The 16,680-nt window shown below is 37.0% G+C and overlaps 1 protein-coding gene across 2 annotated transcripts in view; it reads right to left on the bottom strand.

The window, feature by feature from the left end:
* Positions 1-1,948: 1,948 nt before the first annotated feature.
* Hspa14 (heat shock protein family A (Hsp70) member 14) overlaps positions 1,949-16,680 on the bottom strand; it is a 29,383-nt gene continuing 14,651 nt past the window's right edge. For both annotated transcript variants that reach the window (XM_003468610.4, XM_063253799.1), the window contains 6 exons: positions 16,212-16,367; positions 10,886-10,988; positions 5,186-5,398; positions 4,625-4,798; positions 2,933-3,003; positions 1,949-2,163 (listed from right to left, as the gene is read on the bottom strand). In XM_003468610.4, the coding sequence (XP_003468658.2) occupies positions 2,085-2,163; positions 2,933-3,003; positions 4,625-4,798; positions 5,186-5,398; positions 10,886-10,988; positions 16,212-16,367 (796 nt within the window). In that variant the 3' untranslated portion in view covers positions 1,949-2,084. The remainder of the gene's footprint in view (positions 2,164-2,932; positions 3,004-4,624; positions 4,799-5,185; positions 5,399-10,885; positions 10,989-16,211; positions 16,368-16,680) is intronic.

Below are 16,680 nucleotides of genomic sequence, written 5' to 3'. Positions count from 1 at the left end.
CGCTCACTCTCCTGCAGAACTCAAAACTTCCCATCTCACTGTATCAGCACTTCTATTTACTCAGGTGTAGAAGGCAAAATAAGTGCTATCCATCTCACCCACAAATTTACCCCTCAGCCCCCGCGACCCTAAGCTCTCTCAGAACTCAGGATCATGCAAGCCTCCTGCCTTAGCCTCCTACATAGCTAGACCACAATGCCTGGCCTCAGTAATTCGTAAGTGTAAAGGGTCCTGAGACTAAAATATATGAATGTCTTGATAAATCCTGAGTATAAATGAATGGAGAAGGCAATCAATGGCCACTGAGCAATATAAACCAGTGCCAAGGGAAATACTCAAAATCATGCCTCTTCTCAATTTCTGTTATAAAACCCCTGAAAACTTAATTTCTGGAAACCCATGGATCATCTCTCCTCTCCTAAATGCATGAATAGTTTCTGAATGGCAGAGAACAGCACAAATACCAGATTTTTAAAAAATGGGAATTTAAATGAATAAAGCATGTCATGTGCTTAGAAGACTGAGTAGCCAAAAGCAATTTAAAATTAGGTATATGGTCATTAGTTCAAAATTTACTACGTATTTACTGTGAGACACTGGATTGGATACTTCTTCAAAACAAGTTTATATCTAGAAAACAATATATGTTGTGTTATTCTCTGCATATTACAATCATTTGTGGAAATGTGATGGGGAAAAACTTGCTCTCTACTACTACAGCCTTAGTTCTTTTTGTTTGAATCTTACTAAACCTTGAACTTGTTAGTCCAGCTACCTCAGCCTCCTCAGTTACCCGAATTACAAGTGTGCACCTGATTAAGATCAAAATCTTAAAATGAAAAAGTGAATTAAAACAAACAGCATTTATTGTGCATAAACATTACAATAATTATTAATTTCATTTTAGATATCCTTACATTTTCCCATGAACGTATTTTGTACTCTAATAATTGTCTGGTATAGTGACACACACCTCAGAACTCTGGGAGGCTGAGGCAGGAGGATTCTGAGTTTGAGCACAGCCCAAGCAACTCAGTGAGACCCTGTCTTAATATATATATATATATATATATATATATATATATATATATATAGCTGGCTCAATTTGAGGGCCCTAGAGTCAATCCTCAACACTGCGAAAGAAAGAATTCTTAAACATGTAAAAGCTTTTGAAATGTTTATTTTGTGGCTTCCTTCTCCAGACTGGACTGAGTATTTGTCCCCACCCTATGTGTATGCTGAAATCCAACCAACCCCCAGTGTGTTGGTATTCCAAACCAAGGCCTCTGTGATATAATCAGGCTGTCAGAATGTCCTCATAAAGACGGTCAGTACCTTCATGAAAGAGACCTTCTCAAGTAATGTGCCATTTGTCCTTCATGATCCAGCAGTTAGCAACTCAAGCGCCTCCCTGAGTGACCATACCAATACTCTCATTTCAGAGCTCCAGACCAGACTGTGAGGATAACTTCTAGGTGTTTATAAGCCACCCTACATTAGCCCCAATGAAGCCACTTTCCAAGGTTTTCGTGTTACTTTTACCTAAAAAGTAGGTAAGTTTCTTCCAGGTTTTATTCAGATAATGTTATTCATGTAAATAAGCAAAACTCCAATTTGACATAAATATTTGCCAGTAAAAATGTATGTATTTTCAGGTGTATATGTACTGTACTGAGGACTGAAGCCAGGGTTTTCGTATGGATTCCTTCCCAGCCCTTTTTACGTATTTTAAAATTTTGAGACAGGTCTCGCACAGTCACTAAGTTGTATAGGCTGGGTTCAAATCTGCAATCCTCAGTCTCCCCGAGTCTGAGGGTTGTTATAATTTTGGAAACACCATGTATAATTTCCCTTAGTCAACTCAATTCTTAACAGCTTAATGGCCAAAAATGTTATTTTCCACTAGCAGGTGGATTTTACATGAAAAACAAAACAAACACTGCAATACTTACCAATATATTGTAGTTTAATTGAAACATAGCTTACATAGTTCACTGAAAAAGTATCTTGGTATAAACATCACTTATACATAAAACCAAATATGTTGATCCTCCGTTTCTAAAACTCTTGATTTATTGAAAATGCTACGATGTAACCTCAATAGTAATCGCTTCACATTTTCCAGTCTCTTGGTCTGTGCATGTCACATGTAAAGATCCATCCCTATACAAAAAATAAATAACATCTCATGACTCGTTTCGTAAAACAGGAAGTCATTAAGAAGTTACTTCAGGATACAGAATAAGTGAGCAAATTTCAATTTTTGAAAGATATTAAGATAATGAATAAATGCAGTATTAGTGTCCTTAAATTTAGGGTATGTTATATTGTAAGACAACCTTAGAAATCTCCTCCTGCACCACTGAGATAATAATTTCTTGGCAACCTAGGAAGACAAACATCTTAAGACTTTACATAAAGCTAAAGATAAATCATACAATTTTCAAGCTCAGATCAAAATGAGTTAAACCAACCTTGATGAATTTAATATTGCTAAGTATCACTTAAGGAGTAAGTTATCCCTAATGTTAATTTGGAAAGGATTTACTTATAATACTCAGAGTTATGGATGACCTGTAAAAGAAATGTTAATAGCAGAACTTAATTACTTATTTCTTAAGATGTTTTCTACAGCAATAATGAAATATGCTTTCACAGGACAGAGTATCAATGATAGAAAGTTATACTGAAAATGATAAAAATTACATCTCAAGTAGGTTGACTATATGCAAAATAAAGAATTTATAAAATAGTCATAATATAAATGATACACATAAAATTAAGTTTTCAGGGTGAAAAAATGTGACTGATAAAATCTTTGTTTTTATTAAATAAATTGTCTAGAATGAAAATGAGTAAAACATAAGCTTAAAAAGGGGTCAAGTTTCAAAGTGGATTTTCTTTGTACTAAAAGTATATTCATTTTTGTTACCTTTTCATAGTGAGAACGGCTAATATATCACGTAATCCATTTTCTTTTTTATCTAAATCCTGAAGTACAACCTGTTATTGCAAAGACAATACAAAGATGATTCAGTACTTTAACATATTAACGATCTGAGGCATCAATCATTGTGAAAGTCTTACATTGAAACAGAATTCAGAGAATAGGAGTTAGGCTTGTCAAGTGAAAATGTATCATCAAGATGAAGAGCGTATTAAGAAAACTAGTATTTGTCTCTCATATCATGTCCTAGATTAAAACTATTATTTCTAAGAATTACTATTTACCTCAGAAACCAAAGACTACTATTCTTTTTGGTGATTAACTATGATCATTAACATACAAATCATATTTTGGCAAAGAAAGGTATACCAGCAAACCAAATCTGAAGCTCGGCAGTGACTTTTCACACTTTGTCCTGATTGAGGTTGGTGACTGAAATAAGCCACCCTTGTTTTACTCATTGTAAATGAGGTCGGGAGAGACAAGAGCACAGAGAATTTCCTCCAGTTTAGTATTATGGGACTAACTCTTCTCCTTCTGGTGCCTTTAAGTTAGAATACAGTGGCCACATGCATGGAGTCAGTCAGCCAAGAAGAGAGAGGTAGTAAATGAGTGTGAGAGGACAGCTGTGGGGATACTGTGCACCATCTGAGTTTGGCGAGTGTGGGTGCATATGCCACCAAGTTACCTGGAGGGACTCTCCACACAGAGCCAGTAGATGCCAAGGTGGGAAGTCTAAGATGTAAGCCCTCGCATGCAGCATGTATGTGTGTACCTTTTCATTATGATTTTGTTTTGTGGGTATCAGAAAGTAAATTACACACCACCTCCTCACATACACTCATGCTCAGTCTCTTTACACAAATGATATTATATGCTAAATGGCAATCTCATGTGCTAGCTGTAATGAGATATCTACCTCATTATTATAGACAGAGCTATTGTGAAAAAGTAATCTTAATCAGAGGCAGGATGGTCCAATGGGAAGAACACAGGCTTAAGAGTAACACCAGGTAGAAATAACAAATGTAATTGTCACAAGCCTGTTTTTAATTTCTCCCCCCTTTATGATGTTGAAGGTGGAATGCAGACCCTCAAGCATGACAGGCAAGTGTTTCACAGTTGATGTACAACTGCAGCCCTATTAAGTCAGTTTCCTAATCATTTGGAACAGGTCTTACCTCCTATCATTCTGAGACTAGGCTTATAAATCACCTGACATTTAGCAAATAAAACACAGCTTTCCATTTCCCCTTATGAAATTAAACTGGGCCAAGAGCATGAACAAAGAACCAGTACAATTCTTTAATCTTTATTCTTTCATTTCACATTTCTTTATTCTTTCAGCAAGTAGAAGTCTTTCATTCACAAAGGGTGTCAGCTGGGGGTGGTGGCACATGTTTGTGATCCCAGCACTCTTGGAGGTTAAGGCAGGAGGGCTCACAAGCTCAAGCTCCACCTGGGCAACTTAGTGAGACCTTGTCTCAAAATAAGAATAAAGGGCTGGGGATGCAGCTCAGTGAGGTGGCCCTGGGTTCAATCCCTAGTGCCATACACACACGTGCAGAAATTACACGTCTTATATACATTTAATATAAATATTAAACTGAATCTAATTGAAAAGAAAAGCTATACAGTTGCATGTGACTAAGTCATAGTTTAATTTTATGTATTTACCTGTGCAAACTTGGTTTCTTCTTTTGCAGAGTTTTTCCCCTCAGATTCATAAAGCTCAAGGCACACGGAAGATATACTGCCAGGGGCCTGTAAGGTGTGCTGTCTTCGGGCTGGCAAAGGAGTCCCAGACGGAAACAGCACTGTGAACCTGCTGGCTCCTGATTCATCTATTCCCTACGATCAGGGAGAGAAGACTCATGTCTTTTGATCTTTACAACAACAAAAAACTTTTATTATATATGAAATATACATTTCTTGTTGATTTGGAAATTAGGCAAAGAAGAAAATAAATAATTCAACCCCCACTTTATTTAAAATTATACTGAATTTATCTGAATTTAAAATACACTGAATTTATGCCTTTATCTGTATTAGAAGCTTATGACTATTTCATCTGCCTAAAAAAATTAACACATTAGATAAATATTAACTAAAAGAAACTCATCAAAAGTAGTTACACGCCTATATTTAATATCTTTACCAATATAGTTTTACTAAAAAGTCACTGTGGCAATTAATTTGTATCACTTTTATGGCAAAGTATAGAAAAGCTAAACATACCTTAACTAAAATATCTCTAGCTGAACACTCTATCATAAGAGACTCTTCCATTAGTTCATTTTCTTTTCCAATAAGAATTCCTGCTTCAATAGCTGCACCAATAGGGATAACCTCATCAGGAGGGATGGAGTTGAGAAGTTCAACAGCTGGGAATAGATCTTTAATCAGCTGCTGCAGCTTTGGGATTCTTGAAGACCCTCCACAAAGGACAACCTAGAAAATGAGTATAATTTTCAGCTTTTACTTCCAGAAGATTCTCAAAATCAGTTAACAGGCTGAGCCATCTTCATCCTAGGTAAAAGTAAAATCCCTATTTTAACATATATAATGGACATCTAAATATTTAATATATATCCATACACATATATAATGTACATACATATATAAGTAAAAACATTCTTGTAACGAAATTTAAAATGAAAAAACCTCATAGCACAAAATACAGTAGAAAGCCAGGCAGTAGCGTAGTGTACACCCATAACTCCAGCACTCAGGAGCTTTAGGTGCAAGACTGGGTTTGAAGCCACCTTGGGTTACAAAGCAAATTTGAGGTTAGCCCTGACTCTCTGGACCACTGTCTCAAAAAACCAAAAGCAAAAACACAAAACAAAAAAAAACCCAACCACCTCAAAAAAGGTTAGTGTTTGGTCTTCCGTGGAAGAGAAAGCGAGCAGAAGACAAAAAGCCTTGAGGGTATATGAGGGCTGCCAAAGAGAGGCTGGCACCCTCTCCAAGCTTTGGGAAAATACAAGGGTTTCATTTGGAATTTGACAGAGGGTGGAGTTAAAGGGATGGGCAGAATGATGTACTGACAGCTAATAAGAAGAGGTTTTGCTCATGCACGAAAGGTAGAGAGGTCTGAAGTTTGGATTCTGGAAAAGAACACAAGGAGGCACTGTCCAGTGCTAAACAGCGGTGCTTTCTGGAAAAACCTGTCAGCAGTATTTTTGGCTCGTGAATATTAACTGTATATATAAGGTTTAAAAACACATGCAGTCATTTGAATAGGAAATATTTTGAGCTGCTTCAACATCTTCTATAACCATCTTTAAATAAATTCCACATCATTTTTGTGATAACATATATCAACCCACATGAAACAATACCAAACCTTTTTGTCTCCGACAGATTTTTTTTTTTTTTTTTGAGACAGGGTCTTGCTATGCAGTTCAGGCTGTATTTGAACTTGCTCATGTAGCCTAAAACTCAAAGCAATCCTCTTGCCTCAGCCTCCCAAATGCTGGGATCACAGGCATGTGCCATCACGCCTGGTTTATGACATAATATTAAGTGTCTTGAGGAAAAAGATGTAGTGTTGCAAAGCTACATTTTAAACTCTTAGTACTATTTTGCTAAATATCCTGCCTGAAGAGCTTCATGTAAAACTGTTCCTTTACAAATTTCCTAGGTTTCTCACTAACATCCATTCAGCACTCAAAATTGCACAGGTATTCATAGTAATATAAATACACAGAAGGACGGTAACTATGTTAGGAAGGGCCCCAGCCTCACTGCCCATGTAATCCTAATTACTTTAGGAAAGCTCCCATCTTCCAAACAAAGTCACAGTGAAGAGTAAGGCTTTAACATATGGAATCTGGGTGGGGATGCTGACCAGAAAAGGACAGAACACGAACACAGAGTCCATTATATGACCATAGCCACTTGGAAATTATAAAACATGATGCTAGACAACAAAGAGGAAAATAAAAAGTATAACAAGTTTAAAAAATTGAGACAAGGTCTTGCTATGTAGGTTCAGGCTGGCCTCAAACTCCTAGGCCAGCCAGTGCCTACAGGTGTGGGATTACTGGCATACCTGGCAAAAATTTCAAGTTGCAAAGTGGGGAAAAAAGGAAAAGCAAGAGTACTAGATGTTTGGGCACAATAGGTATTGCTAAGCATGAATAAATCAAACAATGGTGATATTTCATCATTCTGAGTCAGTTCAAGAACTTAAGTCATTCTCTAAGTGTGTCTTAGGACTTCTGAGAGAGGAGACGGGGGAGGACAGCAGAGTCTGAGGCTGGCAGTGTTACTATGGTCTCAGAAGAGGCTACCCAAGAGCAGTCACATACTTTGGGGACAGGGAGAAGTAGAGAGGAAGCACTGGAAAAGAAATGAGCCAGCTTCCAGCCACCTTGAAACTCAGCTCCACACCCTGACTACAAGCAGTCAGGATCATGGGGAGTTCCTCCTCCTGGGACAAAAAGGAGCTACAGCTAATATGCATCTAAGACACTTCTTCAGAACACGGTCCAACCACATAAAGTCTCCTTTTAAGTGTTCCATATTGGAAGGGGCCAGTTTTTCAGGCAATACAGGCAAAGTAGAAAGGGCTGAAGTGTGTCAGCTTTATACACTTATTTGCTAACAGCATGAATAATGTGAAAATGATAAACTACTTAGAAATGTAACTAAAAAAGAATAATTCCTCATAGCCAAGTAAGATCTATCTCAGGAATAATTGTTCTCATGCTAGTAAGTTACTAATAATTGATTGCACAGCTTTAACAAATGTAAAGGAAACTGTAAGATCTCATCAGTGTCTAAAAAACTCAACAAGTACTTCACATTAAAAAACTATTAACTACAAGGAAAAAGGGAACTTCTGTCTCAATATGGTAGAGATTCTATTTCCAATCAGTTACTAGTATCTCTTATCCATAAGACTATTTCCCCAATACAAAAATGAAAGGAAACTGATCTCTATAAAAATAGTTGTTATACATCTGATCATCGTGAATACAACAGAAATACGAGGGGCTCATGCTAAGGAGAGAGGAGCATTCCCACTCACAGAGCTAACACTTCCCCGACATCCCTGGTCACCCACATCCCTGTGGCATGTGTGACCTGTATGACCCGTATAATCCTTCACTGTCATCTCCATTTTGTCACCTCCTGTTCAGCAGATGCACTTCAGGAAAGTGTTACCTCTGCCTCTGCCCTGCCCTGCCCTCTCACTAGTCACCCGCACTGCCAAAGCCAAGGACCTATCTTCAGGCCACTGGACTGCAGTTGAAGGGACAGCTGTCTGTGTGCTCCTTTGCTGATAAGTTTTTACTCATTTTCTTGGTCCTCTTTCTCCTTGACTACTGGTTCTAAATGGCTTATGTTCTGCTTTCTCAAACAATTAACTGTTCCTAGCTCCCAGGCTCTGTCCTGGGGTCTCTGCTGTGCTCTACTTGCCTTGTAAGTGGCTCCTGCCCTTTGGTGGCTCAAATAGCATACAGGTGCTGTCAAACAATTCCAGCCCAGATCTCTCTTCCCAAAGCAGATGCTGGAGTCCACCACTAGTGTACTCTTCACTAGGCACAGGGCTAAGGACTCCTTACTGGTGCCTCATCCCAGCTCACTGCCCTGAGCTCAGCTGTCCAAGTCTGCAGCTTCTTCCCTCAGTTCCACCCACATACCCTTCTGCTGCTTTTAGTCATTTCAGGCACCTCCCTCCCGGCTGTTCCCCTGCTGTGATACCAGCCGACATTTACACACCTGCTCCTCCATTTCATCCAAGTCACTGATCAAAAGCCACTTCCTTAGAGGGGATCACACTTTAAAAAGCCACCCTGTATCTGCCACAAACTTTCCTTGTTCTTTCTTCACAATATCTACCACATTGTTTCTTAACTGTTTTTTTTTATTATCTGTATATCCTAATTGGAACCTCAATTCCAATTAAGCAATGGCTGTGTTGTACTTACTACTGTCCCAGAGGGATAAAAAACCTGCCGGCATAAAATGGAACACACAATGACTACTCATGAGCTCACTAATAAAATATATTTAATGAATGCACAGGAAATTCAAAAGATTTCAAAGAATCACTCATATAAAGAATTTACAAAGTGGCAAAATACAAGTAAGCCAAACTAATAGTTATTGAATATATTAGCAAAAACAAATTCGAAAATAAAGCACAGAAAAATTTTTCATGATAGTAATAAATCATAAAGCAGTCTTAGCCAAAATTTAGTAGTAAATATTTTTTAAAAACATAAATTTTAAGAAAATATTAAGCAAAACTTGAGTACAGAGCAAAAGCAATGTGGTGGTTAGGCAAACTAGATTATAACAAGTTCCTACACTACCCACAAGTTATTTTATAGACAATGCAATTGCACCAAAGTCACAGTGAGATTTTTGTGTAAGGAATTGGAAAAATAATTCTAAAGCTCTCTGAAAAATAAGATATGTGAACACATACTCAGTAAATTGCTTTTGGTGAGCAACCTCATAGCAATACTAAAAGAATTAACATCTAGAGCAACGGTAGTGAACCTGTTATAGAAAGTGCCCAAAATGCAACACCAAACCCACTTATTTATCACAAAGTGCCAACAGTGCAATTAAACCAAAGCTTTAGTTTTAGAAAAACAATTCATACATTAACATCTGTTGTCTTAACAACAAAATAACATGCATCTCATAATTCACTAAGACTGATATAGAGTTTTATTCCTAAATTTTTTTCTAATGAAATCAAGAATGTTCACAAGTCACAATAACTGCCACTTATAAAACCAAAATAACCTACCTACCCAACATAAAGAATGAGCTCTGGAAATCATGGTACAGTAAGTAATGCAATGAAACCTTTGAGCTTCTGAAATCCAAAGCTGTGTTTCAAAGATGCTAACCTCATCCATGTATCTTTTGGAAAGTAACTTTAAGTAAAAAAGCCTTGAGCTACTTAAATTTTGACCCAGAAACTTTACTATGGAATCAGTCTTAAATATGGTAAAAGCTTGTGTCCAAAGACAAGCATTGGTCTGTAATGAGAGGTAAAGATCCACTTTAGGTAAGGGAACAGTAAAATGAAAAAACAAAACAATAAAATAGTAAAAAGATCCACCCTAGATAAAAAGCAAAATAGTTCTCTCACTGGTACCTTTCCTTTTCTAGTGTATGAATGACCTATTTTAATAAGTATTTGTAAGTACTATACACTCATTGAAAACAATATAAAGGAAAGAGCAAAATTCAATATTGTACACACAGAATTCAAACAGTTTTTTTAAAAAGTCCACAAAACTATAGCTTGCAAACAAACGTGTACAAGGTGTTATGAAAACTTTTGGAATATAACACTTGTTGGCTTTTGATATTTTCTGAATTTTCTTACTGGAACACTCATTGCTTGAATAATGAAAGTGAAAAATATCATAGAACATTTTTATATGTTCAATAGACAGAAATAATTCTGTGGGAAAGGAAAACATTAAACAATTTAAATGTTTCTGAAAGTTTCAGACTTACCTACAGAAGCAGAAATGTGGTATGCTGTACGCTAAGAACAGACTCAGAAATGATACTGGGTTAAATCTTGACTCTATTATTTACTAACCACATGACCTGATGAACAGAAATAAACAACAGTGTCGACCACACAGAGGTTTTGTGGGCAGTCCATAATTTACTATACATAAAGCACTAAAGAAGCAATGCTTTGCCCATCTGATACATTCAGGTATCTGTTTATCTTACAAAAAAACACACTGGAAAGAACTTACTTTGTTTTGTTAGAAAACTGAGTGTATGTGTTATAAAATTCGATTCACCAAAGCCACTAAGCACTTTGCTTATTAATTTCCTGAAAATACTTACATACATAAAAGGAGTTTTTGCCATACCAAGAGCTATTTCTTAAATTTCAAATCTAAAACTACTAAAATAATCAGAAAAATATAAAAACATTACCTTGTTGATATCATCTGCTGTAAATCCACTTTGAGCTAAGAGATCTCGGATTGCGTCTATACATTTACTAAACAGTGAAGAACAGAGAAGCTCAAATCTTGCTCTGTACACATCATACACGACACAAACATCCAAAGAGACAGAAGAGAAAGACATTGAAAAAAGGCTTAGTATATCAAACTTCTTTTCTTGTGAAGATTAATGCCAAAATTTAATGTGTTATTCTCTGAATGACAGTGACACATTAGAGAATAATTAAACAGGGTATCATTTAACAAAATGGTACATGTCTCTCTCAGTTATTCATCTCCATATGTATGAAGAAATTATTTAATATCAAATTCAAGTGAAAAGCTATTGTGCCCACAGTCTACACACAAGCTTTCTAAAAAATCTAAAAACACACATCCAATAAGGCATTCCCAACAATAAAACAAACCCTAATCAAATAAATCATTTGAAAGTTTTTGCTGAAAGTTTTGCTCTATGCCAAAGGTTTCAGAATTATTTCTACTTACTTTCCACTTAGTTTGAAACCATACTATAACCAAGTTTCGTCAGTTAGTCCTTTAGCACTGCCAGAGAACTTGAATTGCTGCTGTATATAGTACAACTTTAAGAAAGGTTTATGTTCAAGAAAAAGATACTGAGTGATTTTTAAATCTGTGTTATTTATAGATACTAAAACATGTTTTTATTGAATGATATATTTGAAAGGCAAAATTTCCTTAATGATCAATTATATAGCTATGGTGGCACATGTCCATAATATCAGCTACTTGGGAGGCTCAGGCAGGAGGTTTGAAAGTTTGAGGACAGCATGGGTAGCCAAGTAAGATGCTGTCTAAAACTTAATAACAATTGTGGGATGTAGCTCAAGGCTACAGTGTTCTTGGGCATGAGCCCTAGTACTGGGGGAAAAAAAGGAGGATGGAAGGAAGGGAAGGAGAGAGGAAGAGAGAGAAAAGAAGAGAGCGAGCAAGACTGAGAGCGAGACCAAGAAAGAAAGAGAAAGAAATAGGCAGAAAGAAAGAAAAAGGGAAAAGAAAGAATTTCCTTTTTATTTCTTATTCACTGATACTAACAATACGTACTGAGCACCTGGAAAAACTCAGCACTAAGATATGCAGTGTAATCAAAAATCATAGTGAATACTGCTGTGAGTCATCCAACCGAAAGGCACACTGAACCTTAGAAACACTGTGACAAGTTTCAATTTATTTATTGCAATCAGTCAGCTGAGAGAATATGTGTTATAAAGTATGCCACAGGCACTCAATCATTGAGTTTGATCACTGGCACCAAAATAGATAAATAAATAAAGCCACAAAACATGCATCATCAACAATGCAGTAACATGAAATTTTGTCAGTTTCACTGGAGTTGTGCAACTGTGCCATTTGAGATTTTAGTTTCTTAAGACGCATCATCACGAACTGCTGGGAAGATGTCAGAGTAGTGAACAGCAGAGAAACAGCCTCTCCAAGATTTGGTGTCCAGACATTGGAACACAGCAACATGAGGAAAAGGAAGGAAGGAAGTGCCTGGGATCCAGCAAGCTAAAGTGAGAAGTGAGGCAAAGAGACCTCAATGTGTGCCAAGGAGGTGGCAATCGGCACCTTTCTCCCTGTGCCCTGATTCAATGGATGGGAGGGGGCTCCAACCTACAGACCCACAGTGACTACTGGCGACCCCAGAGGCCTCCACAGAGAAATGCAGCAGTGGACCACAACCGTGGACACAGTGGACTGCAGCGGCTGGTGAGTTAGCTGGCTTCAGACATCGTCCGGGAAAGGGCAACTGGCTGGTAGCCATCTTAATAGAATGGCCAATTGAGCTCAGATCTCAGATATCGCAAGCTGGCTCCATCGAGCAGATCTAGTGTCAGTGTAAGGCAGAGCCAAACTAAAGCTGGCATGAGGCACACAGAGTACTGTAGACTGAACAAATCGGGTTCCAGCCTCACAGGCAAAAACCAGCCTGAATTTCAGTGGAACTAAAGGTACATACAGGCTTGCTGAAATCATCCATTATCCTGGCATAAACCTACAGCTGGTTTGCTGTGACTACTCAACATGGATCTGAACTCTTGTCTGCCCACTCTGTCACTGACATTAAGAACATACCCTGAAGGGGACATGTTCTTGATTTGTTTTGTCCCCTACCCCGCTTTTTTTTTTGGTGTAAACCCAGAGTTGGATCTGAACTGTCTGCCCACTCTGTCTACCGGTGCCAGTAGAGACATGCTATGAAGTTTCTTTTCTTTACTGTTTATTCTTGTTTTTTTTATGAGTATGAACACTGCTTCTAGTTTTTTTGTTGTTTCTCTATTCTTGTTATTTTTTCTTTCGTATCTTCACCGGTTTCCCAAAGTTCATATAATCTGGTGGAGAAAGAACTTGTTCAGTTTCCCTTCTGATCTTTTCTTCTTTTATTACTTTTATATGTTTTTTCCATAACTCCTTTTAAGTTTTCTCCCAAGAGTAAAATCATCATAAATAGGGCATATTTACTGTATACAATTTTCTGGTTTTAGACTTTGTTAACCACAAATCAAGTTTATATGATTAAAGGCAGAAAATGAACAACAATCTATCATTTTGTAGGCTGTGTTTGATGCTATTATTATTGATTTTACTGCTTTAGCCAAGATGACATAATTGTTCTATCTGTAGTCCCTTGTATGCCACCACTTAAGGTCTTAACCAATACTACAGGCCAGTGCCAAAGAATCAGGAAGTAAATCAAATAGGCAGCAACTTCTCATCTGTCTCATCCCAAAAAGAATGGCCATCATCAAGAAATCAACCAGTAACAAATGCTGGCAGGATCCTGCATTGTTGGAGGAAGTGTAGATTGGTGCAACCACTGTGGATATCAGTGTGGAGAGTCCTCAGAAAAGTAAAACTAGAGGTTCCATTTGACCCAGTCATTCCTTTCCTGGTATCTTCCCAAAAGAATTAAAAGAATCATAGCACTGTGATACACGCATATTCACGTTTATTGCAGCAGTTTATAATAGCCAAATCTTGGAAATAGTCCAAATGCCCATCAACTGATGAATGGATAAAGAAAGTGTGGGGTTTTTTTTTGACACAATAATATACTACTCTGCCACAAAGAAGGACAAGCTTGAGACATTTCTAGCTAAATGGATGTGCCTTGAGACAATACTTTTAAAGGAAAAAAATTGGACACACATATTTAAATACTGCATTGTTTCTCTGATGTGAGAAACGTGAAGTGTAAATAAGGAACAAAATGTGTAATAGATATTGAGAAATGGGAAGAAAATATTCAAATGAATGGTGAACAAGGGAAAAAGATGGGGAAAGCAAGGACAAGAAAAAAAAGAATGAAAGAGAAAAAATGGAAACAAAGCTTTCATAAATAAGAGGGGGGTCAAAGGTAAGGGAGGAAAACAAAAGAAGCAAGACATATCATGTGTAAGTCCAAATTCCCTAAAATGCATATCTAAAATGTACCAATGAAAATATAAAGAAGAAATGTCATCATGGGAAATAAAACTTTACTCTGTGTTCACAATTCTGAGATCAAGGTCTAGAGTTCTCAAGTGAAATCACCCATTCTCCTTATGTGGAAAAAAAGAACACCAATGATGTGGATGTGGTTTTTGACCCTGATGAAATTGTGCAAGCTGAACTGTACTCAGGAACACAATGGTGAGCTGTGGCATAATAATTTCTGTCAAATGAAAACATTATGCTGTGATTTTATATGACTTATTCATTAGATCTGGTACTCTGCAACTTCTGGCTCTTCCCCAAAAGTGAAAATGAACACGGAAGGGAAATATTTTGAATCATTTCCGTACATCAGGACAGCCAGAACAGCACATCTAAATGTGTGCTGAACAGGGCTTCTAGAACTGCTTCAGAAAGTGGAAGGACAATGAGGTAAGTGTGCTCAAAGTGAACAGGAGTATTTTAAGGGGGATTAATGGCACTTTGCCTTTTGCTATCATCAGTTTTTCCAATTTAAACATTCACTGTATTTTTTGATCACACTGCATATTCCAGAAACAGAAAAAGAAACATAATCTGCCCACCAAGAGATTTCAACCCACTGTTTCTGTCTTTGGGGCTGGAGTGTCGAGCTTTCTTCAAAGAGCTACAGTGATGCTTCCAATAGAACTTTTTGCCAGCCACCTGTCACTAAGACTACAGAATACAGTATTTAAACTGCCTTTCTAATGTCATGTTAACTAATTTAAACTTGAATAGCCCTGGGAAGCTAGTGACTATTGTACTGGGCAGCTGCGGATCCAGACACTTCAGGAAGTCCAAGGGAAGTAAAGAAGTTCAATTGGTAAAAAGATGGAAAGAGAAGGTAGCTCCTCAGAAAAGAGTCCTAAAAGTAATATAACTGCAATGTTGGAAAGCTGGGCTGTTTCAAAGTTATCTGGTAGGTATTTGGGAAGTTTCAGCTGGCTAAACAAAGACAGCTGTTTTTATTCGTAGTAAGTATGATCCAAAAGCCTACTGCAATATTCAGCTATCTTGTCTTTGTGCTTTCTTGTTGTGCTGTTGTTATTGTTGTTGTTGTTGTTGTTTTTGGTACTGGGGATTGAATTTACAACCTTGTGCTTGCCAGGCAAGCACTTATGCAACCGAGCTAAATCCCTGACCCAAATATTGTGTCTTGTAAGCTATATCTTGAACTATGTAAAGAGTAAGGGTATTAGAAACTGTTTTCTTCATGTAAGTCTGTCATAAAAGCTTTTAAAACATAAAATACTGATAATGGTGGACAGAGCAAAGAAACACTAGTTAGATGTCAATCTTCAGTACAGTGCAATAGGTAAAGAGGATGTATTACGAAGTCGAACACTTCTTGGTCCCTGCTTCTCTTTGCCTCAAATAAGGAGAACACTAGTACCTACTTCACAAGGAAGACATTAGGATTCAATCAGCAAATAGGAAAAAATACTTAAAATACAGCCTACCACATAAGGTGAGCTACTGTATTAAGAAACATGGAAACATGAGCAAACCCCATATCGAACTTAACAGGAGCTAGGAACTTAAGAGGTAGGACTGTAATTTAGGGGGAAAAAAAAAAATCAAACCTTATCTCATCTTTCTTTAACACTGTAGCCTAAATTCTCAGGGCAAGCAATCACAATGAATTATTTGGGGAAAATAAAACCCAAATAAAATTATTATTTGGATCCACAAAAATGTGGACCCAAAAGTAAAGATAGTAAAATTCCCCTTTTAAGGATTAATAAATCTCAAGATGAGAAAACTACATTTACATAAGATGCTCTTGGAATATTTTAATGTTTTTTGAGCTTTAGTGTTACCTGGATACATTGCAATCAAAATCTTGACCTTCATATAATGAGTCAAGGAAACAGTTGGCACTTCCCAAGGTTGACAAAGAATGTTTTGCAACTTCAGCACTGTTCATCAATTTCATCATGGCTCGGGCATTTCCCCTAACATCATGTCTGAAGGATCTAAATGAAAAAATACAAATTTTGGAGTTTAAAATTACTGAATTACCTAGAAATTCATGTAACTAAAATCTGAACAATCATTATTAAGACAATAATAAATTCATGCATCAATATTACATACCAGATATTAGCATCTGGCTTTGCAGTCCCATTAAATTTTCCTAAAAATATTCTCTGCAATTAACAGGATGTCCCTTAGAGAAAAATAAGCAACCAATTTAATTACTACTTTGAATTGCTGTGCTATATAACCATCATAGTAGACTGCCCTACAAAGAATGTAAAAATAGCTAACACCTCTTTGCAGGTGAGA

Source organism: Cavia porcellus, unplaced genomic scaffold (genome assembly GCF_034190915.1).
Source record: "Cavia porcellus strain 051 isolate PalLab524CR breed Dunkin Hartley unplaced genomic scaffold, mCavPor4.1 scaffold_7, whole genome shotgun sequence".
Taxonomy (NCBI): domain Eukaryota; kingdom Metazoa; phylum Chordata; class Mammalia; order Rodentia; family Caviidae; genus Cavia; species Cavia porcellus.
This window is presented reverse-complemented; position numbering and strand designations above follow the sequence as displayed.